This window comes from Chenopodium quinoa, unplaced genomic scaffold (assembly GCF_001683475.1).
Source record: "Chenopodium quinoa cultivar QQ74 unplaced genomic scaffold, ASM168347v1, whole genome shotgun sequence".
NCBI classification, from domain to species: Eukaryota; Viridiplantae; Streptophyta; class Magnoliopsida; order Caryophyllales; family Amaranthaceae; genus Chenopodium; species Chenopodium quinoa.
The window spans coordinates 2,623,995-2,651,979 of record NW_018744662.1 but is presented as its reverse complement, the minus strand read 5'-3'; the positions used below and the strand labels follow the sequence as shown (position 1 = coordinate 2,651,979).

The following is a 27,985-nucleotide window of genomic DNA, read 5'->3' as shown; positions in this document are numbered from 1 at the left end:
ATGCAATTCATTGCAAAATATAGGACATAAAATATTGATGCAATTTGCAATAATTCTCACTTCTTTAACACTAAGGTGCAGCAGAAGCTTATAGTAGTGAACAAAACTTCAAATGGTTTTTTATTTATTTATTTATTTATTTTTAAGTTTGGGCTCACCAATTATAGAAGCTGTGCTAGAAGCATGATCTGCCTGACTGCATGTGCTATTGTGCATTGCTATTATTATTGTTGTTTCTGAGATATTAAATGTGTTCAATACTGCAGTCAATATGTCTAGTGCATTAATTGTCTTTATTTAATTTTTATAGGGGAGAATGACATCAAAAAAATGAGAATAATGCTAGTGTTCCCACTTCAGCTAGTAATACTCCAATTGCATTAGATGATGATGATATTCCTCTGGAGACTAATTCCGATCCTTCTCTCCTACCAATTACTAGTAGGCATACTTCGGCAGTGTGGTCTGACTTTAAGAGAAAGAGAGTTGGTGATGTGATAAAAGCTGAGTGCAACCATTGCTCTAAGCTACTTGCTGGTGGGTCAAAAGCAGGAACTACTCATTTGAAAGATCATATAAAAATATGTCCAGAGAGAGTATGTCAAGATCTTCGACAAACAAGAATGTTTGGTACAAAAAAAAACTTGAATGATAAGAATGACACGATGACATTGGCTCCTTATGAATTCCACCAAGAAGATGGAAGAAGAGACTTGGCAGAGATGATTATTTTGCATGAGTATCCAATTAGCATGGTTGAGCATATTGGTTTTAGAAAATATAGCAAGACACTCCAACCTGGATTTAAAGTGTCGTCTCGCAACACAACTAGAAAAGATATTATGAAAAGATATGAGCTTGAGAAGGATAATGTTGCAACCTTGTTGAGGAAAGCAAAGGGTAAGATTGCCTTAACTACTGACATGTGGACAGCTGACAACCAGAGAAAAGGTAATATGGCGGTCACCTCACATTTTATTGATAATACATGGAAGTTGCAAAGTCGGATCATAAGGTATCGTTTTCTGGTTACTTATGATTTTTTTTTTTTTTTTTGGTTGTCTTTGTATTGCTATAGTTTTTTGTGTGAAATTTACAATTATAAGAATTATAAGTTATGATGATAGATGATAATAATGAGCCCATATATCCACAATAGTATTGAATAGACAAATAATATATGTTATTTTCATTGGTTTTGGTAGGTTTTTATATGTCCCCGCCCCTCATACTGCTGAGGTTCTTGCTGATGCTTTGAAAGAAAGCATTCAATCATGGAATCTTGATCTTAGGTTGTCTTCTATAACCGTGGATAATTGTTCAACTAATGATGCAATGATGGAAATTTTGAAAGGAGTGTTTCCATATGACTCACTTTTATTGCGAGGTGATTTTTTTCATATGCGTTGTTGTGCTCACATATTAAATTTGATTGTTCAAGATGGTTTAAGTGCTGTGGTATCAAATGGTGTTCAAAGAATCAGGGATAGTGTTGTGTTTTGGACTGCTTCTGATAAGAGAGTACAAAGGTTTGAACAAGTGGCTAAGCAAATAGCTCCTGAGTGTAGTAGAAAGTTAGCACTTGATTGCAAAACCCGATGGAATTCTACTTATGAAATGCTTTCTATTGCTACTAGTTATAAAGAAGTGTTTGTTGTTTTAAGTGCTCGTAATAATTTATATAAGAATCCACCGACCCCTGAAGATTGGGAAAAAGTTGAGAAAATATGTGAACATTTGGAAGTGTTTAGTATAACTACCCTTAATTTTTCAGGAACAAATTACCCTACGGCCAATCTTTATTTTCCTAAAATTTGTGCTTTGAGAATTGCTATTTCTGGTTGGCTTTTTATCTCCTCATGATTATGTAAGGAAAATGGCCGACATTATGTTACAAAAATATAACAAGTATTGGGCTAGTGTGAATGGTTTAATGGGAGTGGCAACAATACTAGATCCTAGATACAAAATGGCTCTTATTCGCTTTTATTTTGCAAAAAATTTTGAGGAGCATGACTTTGAAATTGAGGTTGGTAGAATTAGTGATCTTCTACGAAGATTGGTTGATGAGTATGGGTCTAAGATGGGTAAAACTCAAGGTAGTAGCAGCCAACAAGCTTTTGATTTGGATAGTAGTAGCAAATCCAATGAGGAGACCTTTATGCAAGAATTTGCAGAATTTTTGCAACAAGATAAGGACTCAAGTCATGAAATTTCAGAATTGGATAAGTATTTAGATGCTGCTAATGTGCCTCTAGTCCAAGATTTTGATATTCTTAACTGGTGGAAGACAAATGGAGGCACATATCCCATTCTTCAGCAAATAGCACGAGATATATTGAGCATTCCTGTTTCTACTGTTGCATCAGAGTCCGCATTTAGCACAAGTGGTCGGGTTCTTAGTCCTTATCGTAGTCGGCTTTTACCGGAAGCTGTCGAAGCTTTGATGTGTACTCAAAATTGGATATGGGCTGCTTTTAAAGGTAAATAGCTAATATAACATTTTATTTAATTAATAATATTATTTATTTATTTATTTTAATTAATTAACATTGTATTTGCAGATTGTGGAGATTTTAAGGATGATAAATATGCTAAATTAGTGGGAGAATTAGAGGAAGGATTTGAAACATGTGATATCGATTCTGGAACAAGTGGACTTTGCACCGAATAATTCAAGGCCTAATGAATTTCTTCTTATGTATTTGAATATTTGTAAACTTGTAGTATTTATAATATTTGTACTGTGGACAATTTGGAGTTACTGTTTTTTTTTCCTCTTATGTACTATTAATTTTTAGTTATATAATATGCAGGATTTTAATACTAAATTGACGGGTATGGGGCGGGGAATTAGCGGGGATGGGGCGGGGACGGGGCGGGGACGGGGATGGGGCGGGGGTGGTTTTGGAGTAGGACCCGCCGGGGCGGGGATGGGGATAATTTTTAGACCCGCGATGGGGATGGGGATGGGGATGGGGATGAAAATGTGAGGCGGGGATGGGGATGGGAATGCCAAAATCCGCCCCGCCCCGCCCCGTTGACATCCCTATGTGTGATTTCTCCCTCCAAAATGATACTCACTTCTTCCGTTTTTATTTGGCTGACACGTTTCATTTAGAGCTTTCCCAATGGTGATAAAATTCGTTGCATGAAGAAATATTTTGGGGTAAATTTTATCCCAATGGTAATTTTTTTACCAAAAACTTCATGAACTTTTGTAAAAAAGTTCACACTGTGAACTTATTCACAAAAATATTCACGCGGCCCCAATCTCTCTAATTCTTACGTTTATGTCTTTTTTTTCCTTTTTTTTCTTTTTTTTTTTAATAAATTATGTTAGAGAGAGAAAGAAAGAAAGATGGGTATGGTTAAAAGTAAGAGAGAGATTGGTAAGAGAGTTTTTGGTTTTTTCATTGATGGGATAAAAAAAATTTCCTCACAAAAAATCTGATGTGGAGGAGAGGGAAAGTTAGAGAGAGAGTGGTGAGGAATTTTATTTTTCTTCACCATTGTGCATGCTCTTAGGCACACGTGTTAAATCAATACTAATATACTAAAATAATCCGACACGTTCCATTTAGACACACGTGTTAAATCAATACGAATATACTAAAACAATCCTAAGTCTTATCCCCAAAGTACAGGTGTTGTGTTTCTATTAGAAAATTTCCTGCCAAAACCTTTTTTTCATTTTTTTGTTCATAAAAACTAAGAACATAGGTGATTAAAAAAAAAGGATATGCAATCCAAAAATAGAGCAATAATAACAACTTAAATAAATAAAATATTTTTTTTTGTATATTCCCTTAAATCTTTAATCGTTACCATATAAAATGTATTATTCGTTTTCTACTTTAAACAAGGATTTTAACTCAGTTTCAAATTCATAAGATGTAAAAAAAAAAACTAAAATTAGAGATAAGTACTATATACATTACTATATCTAATCTATAATAATTTGATTATAGTAATTTATAAAAATAATTTTTTTCTTGTGAATATCCGAGCAACGCTCAGGCAAAGAATTAGTTAATAATCTATAATACACCCGGTTGCACCATGTCCATGGTACATTCGGAAAAAATATTAGACAATTTTTCATGGGCGAAAAAAAAACATTATAGATATTTATAAAGAACGCGAGCATAATATATTCTTTGAGTTTGATCATTATATTATTTGAGTTGGAAATATACGTTCTTTACATTATATTGTATGCTCTTTAATGTATGTACACAAAAAAAATTAAATTCAACGATCTAAATAACCAAACTAACAAATTTCAATTCTTTTTGAATAACCATAGAGGACCAAGTTTAAAAACTAGCAAATTTCAAACCTATATCAATATAACTCACAAAAGGTGCTATATATAAACGTACTTCATAATATCATAAATACAGAAATTTGTAAAATTTCTTTATTTTTTCTAGTTTAATCTTACTATTGTCAAACCATGAATTTTAATATAGAAAAAGAAAGATAATAGTGTTTGACTAATAACGTAGACACAAAGTAAACAAGTAAAGGGGTTTTAATAACTTTAAAAACAAAAATTTAAATTCAACAAACTAATTGCAATTCATTAAAAATAATTTTAGTTATTAATAGATATAATATTAAACATTAGAAAAAGATATACAAGTATGATCAAGAGTTGCTTTCTTAGTCTAGCTAAGACAACGCCATGATAAATGTGGCATGAAGGATCGATCATGATAGAAATATTGTGTAATGTTTAAGTTACAACAAGTGAATTTTTATACCATGTTATTATATGTTATTTTTGAAGTAATACTTGTACGCATCATCCTTTGTTAATACTTGTCGTTTGATTCAACAAAGATTTACTCGATTTCGGGCGGACAATCATTTAACAGTAGAAGGATAATGGAAAACGATAACCAGACAAAAAATCAATAGTCAACGTAAGAGTGAGTTTTAAATTGATTATATATCTTTGAAATACATGAAGTCTTATCTATAATTTTGTTATCATATCGACCTAATTATTTCGATAATATAATTATAAATTATTACATGTATATGTATTACCTTGCATAATGGTAGTAATATATATATTTTTTTTATAATATTTTTGTATCCGCAATTTAAAAAGAGAAAGTGATAACTTGTTTCAATTGAATTATCTGAAACCATAAAGAGGCCCTCCATTATATAGAGTTATTGTGGGGGTGGAAGAGAGTATATTTGTATCTCACGTTTTTAAGGTTTTTAGCGTACACTTGTGATTTTATTTTATTGATTATGAAATCACTAGATAGTTAAATCTTGGTACATAACTTGTATAGAATGTTCTTGCACCATATAGGTTTTTTTTTTTATTGTCCATACATAATTATCAAGGCGGAGTAGCTAGTACCCTCGATTAATTTATTTATTTATTATTTTTTTTACCAATGAGGTTTTAGTCAAGTTTGTAAGATAGGTCACATGTTTAAATCCACCCTATTTTGACTAAACCAAGAGGAAATAATCAATTAGAAACATATTTTGTATTTCATGTATTTGAGTTGGTTCCACGAGTTTCAAGTTATGCGATACTCACTTTTTTCAAGTTTCCAGCGGTAAACCAATTTTTACTTTTACTATGTAGTTTATGTCACTTCCATGTTCAACCAGGCGTACTTTTTGGATAGTCCTCGAGTATTTCTTTGAAACCTTTGAAAGAGTCTATAACTCCCTATATGGGATAATTGGTCTTTTTCCTCCTATTTATGAAATAAAATTTTGATGGCTTATTCATTTAATCCAGTAATAATTTTCCATTAGCAAACATAACATAAGATATTATTACATCCATGCACTCATTAGAATAAGGCTTTTAATCTTGACATGTATATACCCTTGAGGAGAGGCTATTCTTCCTTGTAAATTTGTAATGGTTATTACTATCCCTTTATTTTAACTTTAAACCTACATTTATTGAAAGTGATAACCTTGTATTTGTTAGTATTGTTACTATTTTATAGAGATAAGCTAATTGCCCTTAAAAGATTCTCAAGTCTCGCAAAATCTTACATGAGACCTGCCTACTTATTTGGTGTCTACAAGACTACAAGTGGTCGGAAAGAGATGTTAAAGGTGGTGGTGACTATAACAAGGGTGAAAGGAGCTATTCAGTGGCTAGATGGTTGGATCCAGTACGGCTACAGACACTCAACATTCATTATATCTTTTTAAGTCCGGTTAATGTCCTATTGCAGTACGCAGCTAACATTCAATTTATTTTTTATTTTTTTGTAATTTTTTTTTCTGGCTTAATTTCCTTTTATTTATTCATTTTTCACTTAATGTTCTATTGCGGTGCGTAGATGTGTCTTGATTTTTATTTTATTTTATTTTATTTTTTTAAGTTTTAAAACCTTGATAAAAGTTTTGTGTGCCCTACCACTTCAGCCACTGGCTACAGAAAAGGATTTTAACACATAAAACAGGAATGACGTATGTGCCAAACCCTTCGACTGTCAAATCCAAACACACTGCAAAAGATTAAAGACATTTAAAACTTCAGAAGCCAGGTCCTGATTTACTTGCTAGAAAGCAACCCTGGAAAACATGCAATTGATTGAAAGCAGTGTTTCGCCAAACCATACATATTAAAAATAAACCAAACATGCTGCCAAAACTAAATTAAAAACAGCGACACCAGATTGTAATACAATAATACAGCAAATATCAAGATTACATTATTGAACAGAAATTACTCAGAGGTCCGATGTTGCATTCACAATAAGGTTGAACAGCAAATCTTTTCACCAATCAGCTCAAGCTCTTAACTTAGCTGCCCTGAAATCAAACAAATATGAGAAGCAGGTGAGATTCATTTCCTTCAGACAGAAAAAAGGCACACCTTCACTTCACTATATGTGGATCCTTAGAGCTGCTAAAAAATCATGGTATCTCAATTACTTCATTTTATGATCTATGGGCAGCTTACTAATTTCTATATTCACCCTACAAAATCAGCAGTGCAGCACTCTGATTCCATTTCTAAATCAGCTAATACTAGATCATAATTAGAACTAAATAGAGAACAACATCCAGCAATAAGGCTGAGTTGAAGAAGATGACGGGTTCCAAAATCTGCAATTACAACCTTTCCCCAATTAACCTTCTAATATGGTGTGGATAGAATACAACAATCAGAGTATACAATATGTGCTTCATAAATCAAACTGGAAAATGGAAGAATCTTGGGATGGAGGGAGTAACTAGTTGTATAGTTCAAGTGAGCTAGCTATTGAAAAGGTGTGTTTATCATCTACATGTATTATTTACTTCACAAGTCCGGTTCAAATTACAATGATTTGATAAGAGGAAAAAATTAGTTGGATGAAAATTCTAAGATACAATAATAGTTGTAAATTTAAACAACTTAGTCACAATTGATGCTAATTCTGATAATATAACTACTGGTCTTTCAAAATAAAATTTTAAATCATGTAATCTAACATATCAAATCACCATAGGAAATCACAAGGTTTGATGAAATACCAGAAATCTGGCTAATGTCCATCTCCATGTCCATGATCATCATGCCCATCCCAGGGATGTCTCCAACCCTAAAACAAGCGCACAAGGCATCAATGTAAAAGCGAGTGTAAGAAAGCTTTGTAAAGCACCTTAAAGAGGGAAATTCAGCTCCATGATTAAAAAAATAAAAAAGAAGAAAAAAAAAAAACGGTTGAAGTGGAGCTCACCAATACAACTGGACCATCTTGCCTAGCTCTGTAAAGAACCCAAAACCTGAAAATTTAAATATCTTAGCTTTTAAAAGAAATTTTAATCATCTGGGAAACAATTAATGGACGAAGGTGACATTTTAGGTGCATTGGTGTCCGAATTGATCAAAATTTTCTTTCAAACAAATATTTAAACGTTATCCAAACAGATATCAAAAGCATATGCACCCAAGAATATATTTAGAATTGATCAAAAAGAGTGCAGCCAAGTCAAACAAAGAAGATGACAATTGGCACCATCTCTAGAGTGCAAAACTAGAAGACTAAGAAATGACATATGTAACTCTTTACACTGCCAAAAATAATTTAAGAATATTGAACAGTCATGGACAATTATGTTAGGACGACATAGGTTTGCAGGAGCCCCTTAGAAAATTTTAAAGGAGATGGTTAACTCAAGAGGAATTTCCAGTAGCAGAATATGGAGGAGAGAGGAAGAAGGCACACCCTGATTATACACTTGGTAGTGTCACCCATATACAAAAAGATAATCATGAGAAATACTTGAAGTTAATTACTAAGTTGACCATTAATTGTACAAAAGTTTCTCATGTCACAAGCTCACAAGTCTCATTCAAGTATTCAACTGTCCTCACTCCTCAACTTCTAGATTGTGTTTGAGCAGCAATTAACTTAAAAAAATTTCAAGCATCAACTATCAAAAACCAGTCTGCCTCATATTTACAAAACTCGATCATTATATGAACCCAAGTATCACACGATAACAAGTCACTATTCGAAACTTCAGACCTGAAAGATAAATTTAGAACCAGATAAATTGAGATACGCATCTTTTCTCCAAAAAAGATTGATATCAGTCAATTCCAACTATTTCCTCAATCTAGTTAATCAACAAGGAAAAGATAAGGTCCTTAATAAATAATGACTTTAGCTCATGAAATAGGACAGCAAGAACTCAGGCCTAACCAATATATCATCAAGAACTTCAAAATCTCAAGAGCATAGCTACACAATGAGAATACCAGCATTTCCTTTTTAAATATGCAGACTCTTCTTCTTCTTACTGCAGGGATGGGGGGAAATGAGCTTGTTGGGCTAAGTGATTGGGTTCTACAGTTTACCTACATTCACTATACAGCTGATCATCTTCCTCGTCACATTTTGTTCAAAATTATTTCCGTTTATATCACCCTGGACTCCTAGAGCAAAGTATTTATAAAGTACAATAATTTCATGCAAATTACCAGTATTATGCAGAAATGTTGACATGAAATTCTTGCATTGAACTCCATGGAGAGTTTATGTTATTTTCTTATGCTATTTCTGTATCTCACAGATATAAGTCATATAACTACCAACTGACTTGAACATTATAAAATTTGTCAAACAAGAGTAGGAGGATTGGAGCACGGAAATAGCTAAAGGCAGTGGGAGGAAATGAGCTTGTTGGGCTTCACATGACAAGCAATGAGGATCTACCTATGTTTCCCTACGCAGCTAACCATCTCCATCCACTCAATTTCCTCAAAATTATTTCTATTTACAAAATCCTTGAGCAAATGCGCACATAATACTGAATTTGATTCAAAGATAAGCTAGGATGCAAAATTTTCTACTCAGCTCTTTTTGGATTGTGTTGCCCAGGTTTTAAACAGGTACAACAATAAGCACACAGGCAAGGACATACAAAATCCAGAACATTGTTCCTACTCAGAATACTTAAGTGTTATCAGGCAGCAGGTCTATGTGGCAATGCCGGCAAAGATCATTAAGAGCCTCTCACGCAACTTTAACTAAAAGGGCTACTTAACTATATCAATAAATAAGTTACTCAGTTCCAGTATAATCCAATAAGGCAATAACTCATCCTCGAGCGAGATTTTACACTAGTCATCTTCGAGCGAGATTCCACACAATTCATCTTCGAGCAAGGTTCTGCGCTGATCAGTTCCAGAATCATACGAGTATCAAAGTACCTCCCCAAATTAATTACAAATTCCATAATCCTAATCACTCTTACATTGGGTACCAAGACTACCAACAATAAACATCTAATAAATTAAAACTCAAATCATCAAAGCCCCAAACTTTCCGACTTCAAACCCTAATCAATTGCACGATCGAAATCACATCAATCCCCCAATATCTAAAATCCCCAGAAAATGCAAAGCCCACATAAAAAAAATCAAAAATGTGAAATCGATCAGTTATTACTGAATTAGACCCTCCATTAATGAAGACAATATATGAAGAATTTGTTCGAATCGATTAGGGTTTTGATTAGAATAAAATTGAATCAAGAAAAAATGGAGGAGAGAGAAAGATTACCACATAATGGCGCACATTCCCTTGCCGGTGACGGAATGCCATCGTTTGGGAGCGTGAAGAGTCATCCCCTTGTAGGTTGTTCCATGACCTCCATGTCCACCTCCCATGTTTTCTCTCTCTTAAATTTGCTCTCTTTTTCTCTCTAAACTTGAACCAAATGCAGAAATTGCAGAAATCAAAATGATCCATATTGTTGTGGAAAATGTGTTATATTGGGCCTCAAATTACTTGGCATATTTGGCAATAGAGTACTTGGATGGTCCATTGTAGGGCTGGCAATCCTGACCCGACCCAAAGTTATTGAGAGATACCCGACCCGATCTGAACAACCCGAATTCGACTCGATTTTACTAAAATTTCATATTTCGTAATAATATTAAGTTTTACACAATTTTTTTGATTTGTTCCTAAACATAACCCGAAATCGACCCGAACCCGACCTGCTAACCTGAATTGCCATCCCTAGTCCATTGTGATTTGAAAATAATTCGATTATACCCGAAGTGACTTGAATAGATATGATTATACGTTTAATGTATATCGGTGCATGATACACCTGCATTGTAGGAATCAAACTCGATATGATTTGACTTTATCTAACCTGAATTACACATTTGATTTGACATTTCTAGACACGTCTACAAAGCTGTTTTTGTCGTTCGATTGTAGACTTTTTTTACTCATTTTTATACACTCATACGAGCGAATGATTAAAAATATATCCTTTAATAGTTTAATATGTATTGCTTTAATTGTACCTAGAAACAAGTCAACAACTAAGAAATGGTAGCAATATTACGACTTATGTATGAAAATTTAGTTTGAAGTTAGACAAAGAAAATCGATTGAGTTGAATTAGACTGTATCGGTTTACATTGAATAGGGTTTATTTTTTGTTTTGAATATTGGGTTCAAGAAATTTAATCATAATTGGTTGACAAGTATCAAATAGGGTGGATGTTATTCAAATTGTTAAAGTTTGACTACAAGTTGCTTCTTCTCCGAGAGTTGAGTGTTCCACATTATAAAAGAAGAAAGAGTTACAAATTTTGTAACACTAATGAATTACTCCTACTATTGTCATATATTTATGGGATGGAGTCCCCTTTAAATTTGGTTAAAAGTGTCTCACATGTGAGGGAGCGTTTTAGGAAAGTAACCTATGTGTGAGTTGAGAGTATCAAAATCAAGCCGACAATCTATACTTATGTATTAAAAAGCGTTCCTAAAACGGAATATGTGTCACGTGGCACCCTTCACATGTATTTGATATATGCCACATCACCTTTCACAAGTATTATATGGAAGTATGTCAAATCATCCATCATACTATAAACATGTTTTAATGCAATAAAAATGTTTATTAGGTTTGAACACAAGATCAATAAGAAATAATGTAATGTTCTAACCATCTTTGCTATCTTTTAATGATGTTTCAAATTCAATTAAAATATACTAAATACTTTGTATTAAACATCAATTTGGCTTATATAGCTACATAGTAAATGTTGTTCAATTTTATTTTAATTACTGTATATAGTTTATTTATTATAGGTCAAATAATATTTGTTAATATTCAAAGTAAAATCCGGTGCATCGCCCGGGATACACAATAGTTTAATGACGTTAGGGGGGATTGGGTTGGTGAAGGGTTCACAATTGAGCTCTATTATGACTTATGAGTTTATGACTGAATTATTGTTTGTGCCAAAGATATTGAAATGATATGAAGAAAACCACAAAGAATTATATTTTTTTCCTTTTATAAAAATCATAAATTATAGTCAAACTTTGATCACATGATCTGAATAAGATAGACAAGTAGAACAAAAACTAGTACTTCGTTCGTAGTATCCAATTCAACTTACAATGTATACGTAATTGAGAAAATAAATGAATGATATTCTCAAAAGTCAAAAATCAATTCAAATCAAATTATAGACTTGCTACAGTTGTTATCCATAAACTCTTGTTCCTCCATTGTATCACAAAGGGCCTTGCCTCTTGTTTCAGGCAAGCAAAGAACTAAGAACCCACAAAGAAGTACTGTGACTCGGAACACCCCATAGCTATAATCCATATTTTGCCTCCCTAGGAGAATCAACACGGGGTCGAAAACCGAGCCAAGGATCATCGCTTGCCTTACTAGTGATGAGGCCGAGTTTCTTACACAAGTAGGAAACAACTCTACCGTATACATCAACACGAGGTTGTACGCCATACATGCACAAAATAGTGACACTAGTTCTAGTCCAACATATATACCTTCATGAAAAATTATGATCACCTTTATTTTGGCCTACTATAGAGAAAAGTATGCTTGTTACTCCGCTAATTGCACAAAACCCGAGCAACGAGGTCCGTCTGTTGCATCTTTGGATCCAAAACAGGAAAGTGAGTAGATACGAGGCCAAGGACAATAATGCACTGAACGTCGAGGTTAAGTAGATGTTAAACCCGAAGTTACCAACTCCTAAAAACATGCCAAAGTACATAAGACCGATGCCAAATGCTAAGAGCATAGACGCTAACAATCGTTGTACAGCCCATCTTTTCTTAACTAGAATCTTAAGGGCTGCAAATGTACTAGTACTAATTCTAGTAACGTTTGGTTGTGTGTCGAGTTTGGTCATGAGCAAGGTCATGTAATCGTGACCAATTGGACCTATAGATCCTAGTTTTCGTAGGATGGCAATAGATTCGATAGATCGTTCTTGCATGAACAACCATCTAGGGGACTCAAAAAGGAAGAAATAACACAAAATGGAACACAAAATTCCGGGAATTGAAGTCCATAAATACAGAGTTCTCCAAGAAGAACCGCGATTTAAGTAGGCAATACCAGTCAATGCCAATATTCCTAGTGAAAAATGGATGATCCTACCATAGCTACTTGTGACCGCCATCTTTTCCCAACTCTTTCCGTCAACAAAACCAATGCACAGATTGCAAGAGGAGTACGACCCGCCCCACTCAAGAATCGAAAAACAGAATACACCCAAATGTTGGGAGAAAATGCAGAGGCAAGTGCTGCTAAGGACATTACCAAAGATGAAATGCAAAGAAGGTTCTTTCGCCCAAGCGATGAATCACCAAGAGTAGCTAACAACAACCCACCTAATAGACATCCTACAAAGTAACAAGTCGTTGGGAGGCCGGTGATGAAGGAGCTAGCACACTCGAGATCCCACTCTGACATGATCGAAGTGTGCACATTGCCTGTATCCCAACCCCACTCGTTCCTCGAAAGGGTGCATATGTTAGACTTATTAGAGATACAAGAAGCATTGTTATATGTTGTATATGTGCAGTGCCAATTTGGTTGAACATGAGCGAAGTTGCTCATGTACGTTTGCTGGCTGTCAAAAAAAGGCGGTAGAGATGCTAGGATTGCTTGTATGATTTGTATCCAATTTAAACGTCCTAGACTTTTCTCTACTATATCATCCACAGAGACGACGACCAAGAGAGGAGCCATAACCTCTTCCTCACGATCAATTACTGCATCTTCGCGCTCCATTGGATCAGGTTTCAATCAATAATCGATTATAAAATATCAGCAGAATACAGATTTACAGGTTATACAACAAGAACATACATTAGATTATATAGGATATAAACAATATTGAATTAAATAAATTTAACAACTTTAAAGTATACCTTAAGAGGAATTTTAGCTTCTGTAAAGTTTAAGGCTTAATATTTACAACTAATTATCTTGTAAAAGCATCATCTTTATATATGAATTCAAATTAATCGGTTGATTAAAGACATTGATGGTTGGTTATTATTAATCATAAAATTTAGAAATTATCGGATAAAATATTGTATTATATTGTACGCATTTCTTACGAGCGATACTAAAAAATAATTCATGTGACAATTTAGCTAATAATGTTGGTGAGTCGGGCAAATCATACAAACTAATAATGTAAATTTTTTTTTTTTTTAGATATGCTTTCCAGAAGCACATGATTCATCAAATCATCTCAATATTAGTTTATTATGCGATTGACTAAGCTATCAATAGCTCAATCCACTTCAATTACATAATGGCTCGTTTGGTAGCCGGCTATAAACGTTGGTAATAGGAATGAATTGTAAATATAAATTAAAAGAAGGGTAATGCTATATGCAGCCCTTAGGGCTGCATATAAGCATTTAATATCCTTCCTTTTTAAGTATTAAGTTGGGAATTTATCGACAATTCACGAGTAAATCGGTGTAATAAATATTTTTTTATTGTTAATTCTTTTCACTTTTAACTTCTTATATGCAGCCCTAAGGACTGCATATATCTTTTTCCTTAAAAGAAAATTAATTTTGTAAATTGTAATCCCCATAATAATGTAAATTCATTACCACTTGGGAGAAAGTATTAGGTAAGAATAGAATTTAATATAAAAAAAAGGACAATTTGGGATGATCTAGTATAATCATGGAAATGAACCTTGATTTTCCCTACAAATTTACACACAAATGATGGATTCTTATTACCATCATTTATGGCCACCTACGTACTAGACAAATCGTAAGACCAAGTAATATCATTTATATTATGTTATATTGTACACTTAAATTAAAAAAAAGTTGAGTGTGATTCAAGTAATTAGCTCCCCTTCCGATTCCAGGTGATACCGGGATCGATTCTCATCACCCGCCTTTATGGCTCTCTAAACACCAAAAGAATAAAAAAAAGGTGTATCTAAAGTTAACATTGCATAGATAATCAAAAGTTAAATTAAATTATTGCGATTATTAAAGAATAGTAAAAGTATATATTTCTTTTTATTTGTCAGCAGTCATTGAGAATATATTACAGTATATCATTGTTCCATCACATTTATTTCAAGTAAAATCAAAGTTATTGACAAATTAAATTATACACCATTATCTCTAGTCTCTTGTTCCTCCATGGTATCACATAACACTTTACCTCTTGTCTCAGGCAAGAAAACAACTAGGAGTCCACAAAGAAGAACTGTGATTCCGAACACCCCATAGCTATATACCATATTCCGCCTCCCAATCAGGATCAACACCGGGTCGAAAACCGACCTAAATATCATCGCCTGCCTTACTAACGATGATGTTAGAATATGAACAGATACTTTGTGTAATTTATATTATTGCCATTAATGGTGTTAGGGTTGTATCTCATGTATTATATATACTTGGTTAATGAGAAGACTCCCTCAAGGGAATTACACAGTCCAACATGGTATCAGAGCCATCAAGGATTTCTCTCTAAATCCCTTGAACTTCCGACTGCCTGCCTTTCAATTCGTCTCTTGCCTTTTCTTTTTTTTCTCTTCTTGTTTTCTCCCATCGTCACCATGGTGAATGAAAACCAGGAGACACCTCCTCCACCACCACCTCTGACCTCCTTTCATCCCTCTCGTTCTTGATAATGCAGACGACCAATATGCGTCTTGGGTGGAGCTCTTCCATATTCATGCGTGCGCGTAGTATGTCCTTGATCACATTGATGCGGATGTCCCCCGACCATCTGACATTGACACCGCAACCTGGCAACGTCTTGACGCGATCGTCAAACAGTGGATATACAGCACTATTTCTCGTGATCTCCTTCACACGATCATGAAGCCCGGCACCACTGCTCTAGAATTATGGACTAGGTTGGAGGATATTTTTCAGGACAATAAAAACACGCGGGCTGTTTACCTTGATGAACAATTCTCCGGGACTCGATTAGAGAATTTTTCAAATATTGCAGAATATTGTAAACAAATTAAAATGCTCGCCGATCAGCTCGGCAACGTAGGCACTCCTGTCACTGAAGATAAGATGGTTCTTCAACTGGTTAAGGGCTTAACCAAGGGTGAATATGACACAATCGCCACTATGATACAACAAGCCGATCCTCTGCCTTCTTTTAACAAAGCCCGTTCTCAATTATTACTTGAGGAAACCCGCAAAAACAAACAGGAGGAGCATACTCAGCACGCATTACTCACCTCGTCCTCCGCAACTCCTACTCAATCGTCGGCCAGCCAACCGTCTTCTGAACAGCAGCCACGTGCTGGTAACGGTGGTGGTCGCGGTGGTCGACACAAACAACCTTGGCGTGGGGGTAAAGGGCGTGGACGTGGGGGACGACCTTCTGGTAATGGGTCAAATCAATCCCCACAATGGACTAATCAGCCACAATGGCAACAAGGATACTCATCTCAACCTCAATGGCCTAATCAACAATGGCCCAATACTCAGCAATGGCCACAAAATGGACAATGGGCCTCCCCTCCATGCCCATATCCAACAGCCCCTCCTTACAATAGTCAGCAAAATAGAGGTCAAGGCATCCTTGGCTCTGGGCCACGAAATCCAACACCCCAAGCCTATTTATCTTCTAGGCCTCAGCATCAATTCACTGGCCCACCTATGAGCCTAACGGAATTGAGTCATGCTTTCACCACCATGCATATGCAACCACCTGATGCTTCTTGGTACATGGACACTGGCGCCACGTCTCACCTCACCCGTGACTCCGGTACTCTTTCTTCTATAGTCCATTCAAACTCTCCTTCTTTCATTTTGGTCGGTGATGGAAACCATATTCCGGTTAAAGGTTATGGAAACACTCATACCTCCCCCCCTCATCCACCCTTTGCCCTTAATAATGTTCTATATGCCCCTAACATTATCAAAAATTTAATCTCCATTAGGAAATTTACTAGCGATAATTCTGTGTCTATTGAGTTTGACCCTTTTGGTTTTTCTGTGAAGGATCTCACTACGGGGAACATCCTAACGAGGTGTGATAGCATGGGGGATCTCTACCCTTTCTCATCATCTTCCGCTACTTCCAACAACCCACCTACATCTCTTGCTGCAATTTCTCTTTCAACATGGCATAGTAGACTAGGCCATCCTAGCACTCAAGATTTTCATTCTCTTCGCAATAGAAATCTAATTTCTTGTAATAAGGGTACAAGTACCCATTTTTGCTACTCTTGCCCTTTAGGGAAGCATGTTAAACTTCCTTTTAAATCATCTTTGAGTGTAACTTTCTCACCGTTTGACATAGTTCATGCGGATCTTTGGAGTTCCCCTATAATTAGTAAATTGGGTCATAAGTATTTTCTTGTGCTTTTGGATGATTTTTCACATTTTGTTTGGGTTTATCCTTTGAAATTCAAGTCACAAGTCTACCCTGTTTTTCTCCAATTTCGCTCTTATGTCAAAACACAATTTGAGAAGGAGGTGAAATCTTTCCAAAGTGATAATGGGCGTGAGTTTGACAACACCCCATTTCACAAGTTTTGTGAAGAAAATGGTATGGTTTTCCGATTCTCATGTCCCAACACATCTTCTCAAAATGGCAAGGCCAAAAGAATGATACGTACCATCAATAACATGTCTCGCACCTTACTTTTCCATGCCGGTCTGCCACCCTCTTTTTGGGTGTATTCTTCACATGTTGCTACATACATGCTTAATATCCTTCCTACTAGAACTCTTCATCACAAAACTCCCACTGAAATTCTGTTCCTTCGTACTCTATCTTACGACCACCTTCTTGTTTTCGGCTCACTACGCTATCCTAATCTTTCTTCTACTAGCCCTCACAAACTAGCCCAACGTAGCACTCTGTGTCTTTTCCTTGGGTATCCATCAAACCACAGGGGTTACCTTTGTTATGATTTGTCATCCAACAAAATCATAATTTCCCGTCACGTAATTTTTAATGAGTCAATATTTCCATTTAAGGAATTCACCAATTTTAAGGAATCAGATTATGATTTTTGTTTAGGGTAATTTTACCCCGCCATGTGGTCCAATCAGAGGATGACACGTGTCAGCCTCAGGATGGCCCAAAGTGGACCAATCCCTGCTTGACACGTGTCACTCCAGAAATTAAGGGAAAAAGGCGGCCTTCAGGCCCAAATCCCGAGAAAGCCGCAAAGCGGCGCAACCCACCAATGATTAGGGTTCAGTGACCTAATCAGGAGCACAAATCCCAAAGACCCTATAAATAGGGAGATGTCCCTCTTTTTGAGGGCACGTTTTACCATTTATTACACATTTTACTCTTTGATAGAGACATCTGAGCTTGGAATCCTAGCAGATACCCACCTAAATTTCCGCACCTTTTACTCTCCCTTCAAGTTACTAACTTGTGTGTTGGAGGCGGAGCACCACCCCATCGGTGCCTCCGTTTAATTTGCAGGTACAGCTCACGCCGGATCAGTCTTCGTGTTGTAACTCTCCCAAGGGACAAAAACACCCAAAACATTTGGCGGCGTCTGTGGGGAGAGTACCTCGAAGATGGTTCAAGAGTCTGTACCACCCCCTAACCGTCTGGGCGAAGACCCAGAAGTCTTTACAGACCTTGAGGATGAAGATCCTCAAGTCGAAACCTTTACAGCCGAAGACGGCTCTCTCAGAATCAAGCGCATCCGGCCCAGAGAGACTCTGGAGCGGGGTGCCTCCTAGGCGGGTGCAAGTAGACCCCCTGGGCAGCTGGAAGGGGAAACCCATACGGCAGCTGGATCAGCGCCTGTCACCCGAGACGAGCTCATGAGATTCATGACAAGTTTCAAGGGTGAAATTAAAGAGCTGATCACCCAGAGTCGGGCTGGCCCAAGTAGAGGTCAGTCGGCCAAGAAGACTCCTCAGGAAAAGGGGAAGTCAGTCAAAGATCGGCAGCCCACTCCTCATCCAAAGGAGAAGGCAGCCAGGACCATTGATTGGTCCAAAATTCTTTTTTCTAAGGGGAATAACAATAACTCCCGCTGGACTCAACAGCCGGTGAGAAGTAAGAAGTCATCTCTTGATGTCCGGGAGATCATCAACCGAAAGAGAAATCAACAGCTGTCTGAGTCAGCTTCCACGTCGAACTTTCCTGACAGCTTTAACAATACCTCTGCCGAGAATGCATCTTCCTTGCATGAGAGTCAGACAGGCGGTAATACCGTCCATTCTGGCCCTCATATGATTGGAGCTGTACCGTATGTGCCTACTCAGGTCTACGGCCAGTATCCCCCTCATTTCATGCAGCCGGCCCTCTTTGGAGGTCAGGCGCCATACCAAAATGTCCAACCACTGGACTGGCAGCTTCGTCTGCTTCGCCTGGGTGAACAACCTTCTGCGTTCACCCGGGAGATAACCGAGGCGGCACAACCGTCCAAGGTTAAGAATGTGTTGGTTGGTACCTATGACGGTACCACCAATCCGGAAGACCATCTCATGGCTTATACCAACCTCATGTATCTGCAGGGGTTGGATGATTCCACTTGATGTCGTTGCTTCCCGGCTACATTGAAGGGCATCGCCCAACAATGGTTTGGTAATCTGCCAGCCGGGTGCATTGACAGTTTTAGGAAGCTTGCCTTCCTATTTGCTTCCAACTTCTCAATGAACATCCCTGCTAAGAAAACAAGCTTGGACTTGAGCACCATTAAGCAGGGGGAGAGAGAAGGGCTGCGCTCTTATGTCAGGCGGTTCAATCTGATTAGAATTCAGATTCAAGGACTGTCTGATGAGGTAGCTTTTACAGACTTTTTCAAAGGTCTGAGAGATGGGTCAACTTTTAAGTTCGACCTAGTCAGAAAAGGGGCTTTCACCTTACAGGCAGCTCTGAGGGAGGCGGAAAGCTATATTCAAGTTACCGACCTCTGCTCGCCTGGCAGCCAGTCGGACTCAAAGAGGTCCGATAAGCAGAAAGACAGTCGGCCAGCCCAGCCGGCCAAAAAGAAAGAAGACAGTAAGAAGAGAAAAGAAATTTGGGCGGTTAGTGATTCTGACCAGCCGTCCCAGAAGAAGAAGAAAGAGTTTAAACCGTACGTCCCCAAGTACGAGTTTAACAAGGACTGCAATTCCATCCTCATGGAAATTAAGGACCGGCTGTCCCTAGAGAAGCCGAATCCAATGAAAAGTTCCATTCAATCGAGGAAAAAAAATAAATTTTGCCAATACCATGAGGAAGTTGGCCATGACACCAACGACTGCTTCAGCCTTCAAAGAGCGTTGGACCGTCTGACTGACAAAGGAATGTTGAAGTCCTACATTTCCAAGTCCCCAGCTGGGGAAAAGAAGAAGAATAAGGGTCAGTCCTCCAAGACTACCCCCCAGCCTGCTAGTAGCTCGGATACGACAAGGAGCCGGTCTACACAATAGCAGGCGGGTTCTCCTGTGGTGGCCCTACCATCCGGGGCACCAAGAGCCATCTTCGAAAGATGGACAAGGATGATGATGAGCAGGCATCTGCAAGCACCTCCTTCCCAGACGTCTTGATCACTAAGAAGGACAGGGGCAGTGTCCGCCGTCCGCATGATGACCCGGTCGTCATTGAATGTAAGGGTGCCAACCAGCTGGTTGGACGATCCTTATTAACACCGACATCTCATCAGACATCATCAGCCTCCGGTGCCTGCAAAAGCTGAAATACAATGTCAGCAGCATGCATCCGGTCACCCACCCCTTGGTTGGTTTTGGGGGTGAGATGGTCTACCTAGCCGGAAGAATTGACTTACCCATCCGGCTGGGAGAGAAAGGCCAGGGACGACATATTATCGTCAAATTCCTGGTCGTTGAGGAGTTAACCGCCTACAAGATTATCCTAGGTCGGCCGACCCTCAACGTAGCCAAGGCAGTAATCATCCCGTCTCTCATGCTTATCAAGTATGAGAGGGATGACGGCACTGTTGGTTCCCTAAATGGGGATCAAAAGACGGCCCGGGAGTGCTATCTCTCAGCCGTTAGAGACACTATGGCCCCAGGCGGTCAGGAACCAATTGACCTTGACAATGTCAAGGATGCCGATCTAGCACCTGCCCCACCAGCAGCCGGAAAGAAAAGAAAGGCACCTCTGCTGGTGGAGGTGAATAAAGAGAAAAAATAGCAATCACTGACCGGCGAACGGTCAGATGAGCTCCGTCCCCAACCGGCTAGTGAAAGCATTGATCTCGTTCTGGATGACAGCCGTCCAGAACGTACTGTAAAGGTTGGGACGGTTGCTCATGCTACTTTGGGTGCAGACTTGCACCTTCTGCTGAAGGAATTCAAAGACATTTTTTCCTTTGAAGTGGAAGAGATGCCAGGCGTCAGCCCGGATCTCGCTGTCCACAAACTTGCCGTGGACCCCAAAAAGAATCCCATCCGGCAAAAGAAAAGAAACCACAGCGAGGAAAGAAGTCAGGCGGCAGCTGCCGAAGTCAAAAAGCTGCTAGACGCCAGGTTCATCCGTCCTTGTAATTTTCCTGACTGGGTGGCCTATGTGGTCCTTGTTAAGAAACCGAATGGGACCTGGCGCATGTGTGTGGATTACACATACCTCAACAAGTCGTGTCCAAAGGACAGTTACCCACTTCCAAAGATCGACAGTCTGGTCGATTCTACAGCCGGTCACGCCTTGATGAGCTTTATGGATGCCTATTCCGGCTTTCATCAGATACCTCTGTGGAAAAGGATCAAGAGAAGACGGCCTTCGTCACTGATCAGGGGTTATTCTGTTATACTGTGATGCCATTTGGCTTGAAAAATGCGCCTGCCACTTTCCAACGGATGATTAATACGGTCTTCATTAATCAAATTGGGAGGAATGTAGAGGCGTACATTGATGACATGATAGTCAAATCCAAGATACAGACGGATCACCTTGCTAATCTCCGAGAAACATTCACCACCCTCAGGCGGCATAAGGTCATGTTAAATCTAAAGAAATGCGTCTTTGGTGTTGAGTCTGGGAAGTTTCTCGGATTCCTGATTGATCAAAGGGGGATAGAGGCTAACCCTGAGAAGATACAGGCGGTGATTGACATGAAGTCACCCCGTTCTGTCAAGGAAGTGCAGAGACTCACCGGCTGTCTGGCCGCCTTGGGGAGGTTCCTCAGCCGGTCAGGCGACAAGTGCCTCTACTTCTTCCAAGCAATTAGGAAGAAGACCAGATTTGAATGGGGGGATGATGCTGAGGCGGCATTCCAGAGGTTGAAAGAGAATTTACATTCTCCACCTAGGTTGGTCAATCCTTTACCTAGGGAGACGTTGTACATGTATTTAGCCGTCTCAGATCATGCCCTCAGTGCCATTCTCCTTGCTGAGCGAGACGGCGTGCAGCTCCCGGTTTACTTCATTAGCCATGTTCTTAAAAATGCTGAACTCCGGTACCCCATGGTTGAAAAATTTGGCCTTGCTTTGTATATGGCTTTCAAAAAACTGAAGCCTTACTTTTTGGCATATCCGGTGGTGATTTACACCGACCAGCCACTCAAGCGGCCAATGTCTACCTTGGACTCATCCGGGAGAATGTTGAAATGGGCTATTGAAATGCAAAGTCTTGAAATCACTTACGAACCAAGAAAGGCAGTGAAAGGTCAGGCGTTTGCCGACTTCATTGTTAAAATGACCCGTCCGGTGGCTCCGGATAATCTTGATCAGGTTTGGAAAGTGTATGTAGATGGGAGCTCTACAAAGAACGGCTGTGGTGCAGGCTTAATCTACAAGTCTCCTGAAGGGGACAGATTTGAGTATGCACTACGCTTCAAATTTCAAGCCTCTAACAATGAGGTGAAATATGAAGCCCTACTAGCCGGCATTCGCATGTGTAAGGCGGCAGGGGCCATGATTGACGCCTACTCTGATTCTCAATTGGTTGTTAGCCAGTATGAGGGAAGCTACGAGGCTACTCATCCGGCTATGATTAAATATCTTCAGGTTGTCAAAGAAGAGACCAAGGCACTTGAGGAATTCCGGCTGAGTCAAGTGCCTAGATCGGAAAACAATCAGGCGGATGCATTGTTGAGCGCGGGGAAATTATGTCGTCGACTAACCTCCTCACGGCCAAACAAAATTTATTATAATCCTAAACTAACCCCTAAACAAGTCTAGTGGTAAGTTTGGAGTCGAACCACAAGGAACGGTAATGTTGGATTGTTCTCGATCTAATGCTTAAGCTACGCCGAAGTCGGTTTATGGATAGTGGACACTACAACTACACTAACACACATATAAAGATCAAGATATTACAAAGTCTACTAGGGGCAAAGATCCACTTTGAAAAATTAACAAGTTAATGGGAATCGATTTGATAATCAATCATGCAAAGAAAGAATTAAAATGGGAATTAATTACCATCAAGAGCAATCTCTCAAATTCCTAGCCTAGATCCCTCATTGACTAGGTGCATAGAAGAAATTTACCCAAAATGCAATCAAATATATAAATTCTAATTCACAATCCCTTGTCAAACTAGAACTAACATGCAATTAAGTTTGCTATCTTGGGAGATCAATCCAATCTAAAACAAACAACATGCCATCATCAATTCAATCAATTTAATCACACAATTATCATCAAATTTATCTCAAATAACTCAATTAACCATAACAAAGCTTCACTCAACACCTAGTAGAAGGAAATCTACTCAAACATGATTAACAAAGCAATTAATAAAGCATAAAGAGAGAAGAGAGTAAGAAATGTTCATTGATATAAAATGGAGATCTTCAAATCATCAAATTCCTCCTTTGATTATCCAAAATCCATGAAAACCATTGTTTCTCTCACTTTCTCTCTCCAAAATTTGAGAGTTTCTCTCTCTAAAAACCTAAAACTAACCTAAAACTACTGAAAATATGAATTTTCCCCCTAAAATGAGCAAAAAATCTATTTATACCCCTTACTAAATTGCCTAGGAAGCTCCGCAAAAAGTCGAGCAGCGTGCAGAGGAGCGGGCGCTCCAATTTCGTGCACGGGCGCCCCTAGCTGCAGCAAAATATGGCAGAATCGTTCCAGAAAGTTTAGAGCGGGCGCTCCTCATAGGATGCGCGCCCGCTCCTATCGGACTGGGCAAACCGCTCAGCTTCAAATGAGCATATCTCCCACGTTTTAAAACGGAATTGGGCATATGACCTGTCTTTGGAAAGCTCTCAAAATAAGCTTTCATCTCCAATCAGAATTGCCCCAAAATGTTTTGTAGATCAAAAGATATAGGCGTTTGAAGTTCGATCATTGAAAATCAAGTGCACATTTCTTCATTACTTGTTCTTTTATGTTTTATATTTCTTCAATATTGAGCAATGAACTTATCCAAGTGTTCCTAAACATAAGAATAAACCAATAAAGTTTAATCTAATTCCATAAGCAACTAAAATATGCAAGAAAAGCCAAAATTGAGCAATAACGACATTTCACACGCAATCATGACAAATGTAATAAAATGTTATTAAAACCAAGTAAAAAGATATAAAAACTATGAAAAAATAACTAGAAAACTCTTAAAAATAGCGACATAAATGACACTTATCAATTGTCAAAATTGGCGTCTTCCGCCTGCCATGATACGCCTCGGTCATTCTTTTGGGAAGTTCTTGAAAAGAGAAGCATCTATGAGGATCCCATTGGAATTCTGGACCGAAGCTCTACCTAGATGGATGGCATTCGGGCCTATCTCTCAGACGGTACACTTCCTGATTCGCCACAGGAAGCAGTCGTCCTGAAAAAGCGAGCTACAAGCTTCGAGTTGAAAAATGGAGAACTCTTCAAGGCGGGGTTTCTGAAGCCTTTGTTGAAATGCGTCACCCTTGAAAAGGGGAAGGAAGTTCTCGAAGACTTGCACTCGGGATTCTACGCCTCCCATATAGGCGGCAGGTCCCTAGCCTTCAGAGCCAGACGACATTATTTTTAGCCCACTCTTGAGGCAGACGCCAAGGAGTTGGTAAAGAAATGTGACAAGTGCCAAAAATTTGGCAAACTCATTCACCGTCCGGCTACTGACCTGACGGCCATCCACAGCCCAATCCCGTTTGCAAAATGGGGCATGGACATTATGGGTCCTTACACGCCTGCTCCAGGCGGAAAGCGCTACATCTTGGTGGATGTGGATCATTTCACCAAGTGGGTAGAAGTTGAGGCGGTTAAAAACATCAAAACCTCAGACGTGATTTCCTTCATCTAGAAAAACATTATCACTCGGTATGGGGTACCTATGTCTATGGTGTTTGATAATGGTCCTCAGTTTGAGACGCCTCAGCTAAAAACTTGGTTGGGAGATCAGAGGATCTCAAGATATTTTGCATCTGTTGGCCGGCCCCAAGAAAACGGCCAAGTTGAAGCCTTCAATAAACTCATCTCAGACGACATTAAGAAGAAAATAGAAAGAGTCGGTGGCTTATGGGCAGAAGAGTTAATCCATGTCCTATGGGCCATCCGGACAACAGCAAAGGGGGCAACCGGTGAAACCCCATTTATCATGGTTTACGGTGCTGAAGCTGTCTTGCCCATTGAACATTACGAGCCGACTCTCAGAGTCATGCTATATGATGAAGAGGCAAACTGGGAAGCAATGTGCCTGGCATTGGATTCACTCCCGGAACGCAGGGGCAATGCCACCTTGCGTCATGAGATTTACCATCTGAGAATGACGAGAGCCTACAACAAAAAAGTACACAAGCGTCCCTTGAAAGTTGACGACTTAGTGTTACGAAAAATGGAGGCAATCGGTAGGGCCAATGAGCTGGGGAAGCTAACTCCAAATTAGGAAGGCCCTTACCGGATCTATGAAAAAGTAAGGGACGGCACCTACCGCCTGGAAACTCCAGACGGCAGGCGCCTGCCTAGAACTTGGAATGTAGACAATCTGAAAAAGTACTACTTTTGAGAATGTAAGTTTTTTGTAAACAGTGAGTTAGTTAATGAAGATTCAGACTTTGTTTGCAAAATTGATTTGTTGTTTTTTGATTATCCATCCGGGTAATACCCACACAGATTCTTCATTTACCTAAATAAGTTCGATACTTAGTAAAGGTTACATTTGTTTGACCGCCTGGGTAATACTCGGATCCCTTGTTTATTTAAGTTTGATACTTTGTTTATTTAACTAGGTTTGACTATCCGCTTGGGTAATACTCAGACGGATTTTTCATTTACCTAACTAAGTTTGATACTTGGTATGATTAAATAATTTCCTGTCTGTCTGGGTAATACCCAGACAGACTCGTTTGCTTAAACAACTAAGTTCGACACTTGGGGTAAATCGGCCAATTCTCCGATTAAAAACTAAGCACAAAAACGCTTAGTGGCTATACAACCGGTCCTAAACAAGACCAGAGGCTGAAATGGCCGGATGGTTGCTCATTTTATAAAATCGCCTGTCCCAGCATGGACAAAGGCGTCCGGCGACACCCCTCCGGGTGCAATCGTCGCAGAGAACAGACTATTTGTCGGCTCTACGTACCCATTCAGACGGCAAAAATTGAACGACCGAATTGGTCAACTCATAGCTGTCTGACCAGAATGATCTATGATGAACAATTAAGTTACCAAATACCGGATGCCCTGGGGCATCAATCGGTCTCTGGATGAAGTTCTCACAGGTTATTTATTCCAAAATTGCACTCTCTATCCCAATCAGGGCAAAAGAGTTGTTCAATGGCTATGAAATCTCTACCAGGACGGACAAAATGCCACCTGGGTAGTACCTGGAACGCCTGTTGGTGAACGGCTGTGCACTTGGTTTAGGGCAATCACTATTGTGATTGATTAACTTACAAAACATATCATGCTCTTTGCAGCATCAGACGTTTCAGAGTCAATCAACCAACTCCACTTGAAACCAATCACACAGCCGTCCAGGGGCAAGGACAGCCAGACTATTGATTAGTTAGGCAAAAAATCGCCGCATGCTTTTGATAAGTTGGGCAAAAATGAAAAATTAAAACTCGCAAAAAAGGAAAATTCAAACGGAAACGCAAAGTGATCAAAACCGACTCAGTCGGTGCATTCATTAAAGTCCACCCAACCAAACGATTGTAGTGGATTAAATGTTAACCGGACCCCGTCCGGGAGAAAGAGAAATTGTTAATTAACCCGGCTCCTTAGCCGGTATATACAAATATACTCGGCACGCAGGCCGGGAAAACAAGTTTTGGCATACTGCCGCTGAATAAATAAAAGAAAAGATAAAAAACAGAGATTGGCATACTGCCGCTGAAAGGTCACTTCTTGCCTGCAGACGGTGCCTCCTGGTCCTCCTCATCATCTGAGGGTATCTCCTGTGCTTCACCCGGACCAGGTAGCTGAGGCGCGGGGGGCATATTGTTGGCATTAACCCAAGCGTCGAAGGACTCAGGCTCTGGATCACCCTTCTCTCTCAGGTACACCACGTCCTCGGCATACCTGTGAGCCAGTGCCCAGATGCTGTAATCCGCGTCTGGGTACAAGGCAGCCCAGGCGATCTTCATTCGGGCATCATTGTCAGCGTCACTTTCAGCAACTAGACGGTTTTGCTCCGCCTCCAGGGTTGCTGCAAAGTTCTTCTGAGCCTGAGCGGCCTCCTTCTCTAGCCTCTCAACCTTGGTCTTCAGTTTGGTGTTCTCTTCAGAAACACCTTGAAGTTTGCCAAGGTCCGTCTGGGCCTTCTTGAGCGCCTCATCAGCCTTTTTGGCGCTCTTATCCGCCTTCTTCCGGTCCTCCTCTGCCTTATTCTGGGCCGTCTCAGCATCACCCGCCCGCTGTTTGGCCGTCTCTAGATCCGCCTCCAGCTACTGGATTCTAGACGCCTGTGTCATAATGATTGCTTTAGTTTCAAGTTCATTTACGATAGTCGAGTGTAAAGCAATATTGTCAGCGTCTAAGGCGGACTTCTTGGCCCTTTTTACCTCTTCCCGTTTGCGGGAATAAGGACGTTTGAGCCCGTCCACCTGCAGCATGGCCTGCAAAAAAAGCAGGCGGTATAAGTATTGCAGGCGGGATAAAACACTTGGAAATAAATTGACAAGTTTCTTACCTCAGCCAGTAGGGATAGAATGCGTTCCAGATTGAACGTCTCTAACCCAGGGATGTTGTCTTTATCCCTCTTCCGGACGGCGTCAAGCATGGCCTTGGCATGCTTCTGGACGTCTGGCCAGCGGGGAGATTGATCTGCACCACAATCAGTACGTGATGAGTGCGAAACTAAGGCAGCACCT

At 39.2% G+C, this 27,985-nt stretch overlaps 2 protein-coding genes and 1 pseudogene across 2 annotated transcripts; 1 reads left to right on the top strand and 2 right to left on the bottom strand.

Annotated features, from left to right (window-relative positions):
• Nucleotides 1-335: 335 nt before the first annotated feature.
• LOC110702039 (zinc finger BED domain-containing protein RICESLEEPER 2-like) lies at nucleotides 336-2,203 on the top strand. The gene is made up of 2 exons (XM_021879679.1): nucleotides 336-1,015; nucleotides 1,206-2,203. The coding sequence occupies exons 1-2, from the start codon at nucleotides 624-626 to the stop codon at nucleotides 1,861-1,863; spliced, it is 1,050 nt and encodes a 349-aa protein (XP_021735371.1). The 5' UTR covers nucleotides 336-623; the 3' UTR covers nucleotides 1,864-2,203.
• A 4,330-nt stretch (nucleotides 2,204-6,533) lies between these two features.
• LOC110702038 (NADH dehydrogenase [ubiquinone] 1 beta subcomplex subunit 2-like) lies at nucleotides 6,534-10,247 on the bottom strand. Its single transcript, XM_021879678.1, has 4 exons — nucleotides 10,059-10,247; nucleotides 7,728-7,773; nucleotides 7,522-7,589; nucleotides 6,534-6,813 (listed from the first exon to the last, which is right to left on the bottom strand). Exons 1-3 carry the CDS (start codon nucleotides 10,163-10,165, stop codon nucleotides 7,533-7,535), a joined length of 210 nt encoding a protein of 69 aa, XP_021735370.1. The 5' UTR covers nucleotides 10,166-10,247; the 3' UTR covers nucleotides 6,534-6,813; nucleotides 7,522-7,532.
• A 1,741-nt stretch (nucleotides 10,248-11,988) lies between these two features.
• LOC110701817 lies at nucleotides 11,989-13,578 on the bottom strand (annotated as a pseudogene).
• Nucleotides 13,579-27,985: the final 14,407 nt, after the last annotated feature.

Coding starts and splice junctions, on each gene's coding strand:
- LOC110702039 (XM_021879679.1), top strand. CDS start 624: ATGTTTGGTACAAAAAAAAACTTGAATGATAAGAATGACACGATGACA. Junction 1,016..1,205: donor TTGCAAAGTCGGATCATAAG/GTATCGTTTTCT, acceptor TGGTTTTGGTAG/GTTTTTATATGTCCCCGCCC.
- LOC110702038 (XM_021879678.1), bottom strand. CDS start 10,165: ATGGGAGGTGGACATGGAGGTCATGGAACAACCTACAAGGGGATGACT. Junction 7,774..10,058: donor GGAATGTGCGCCATTATGTG/GTAATCTTTCTC, acceptor TTAAATTTTCAG/GTTTTGGGTTCTTTACAGAG. Junction 7,590..7,727: donor AAGATGGTCCAGTTGTATTG/GTGAGCTCCACT, acceptor CGCTTGTTTTAG/GGTTGGAGACATCCCTGGGA.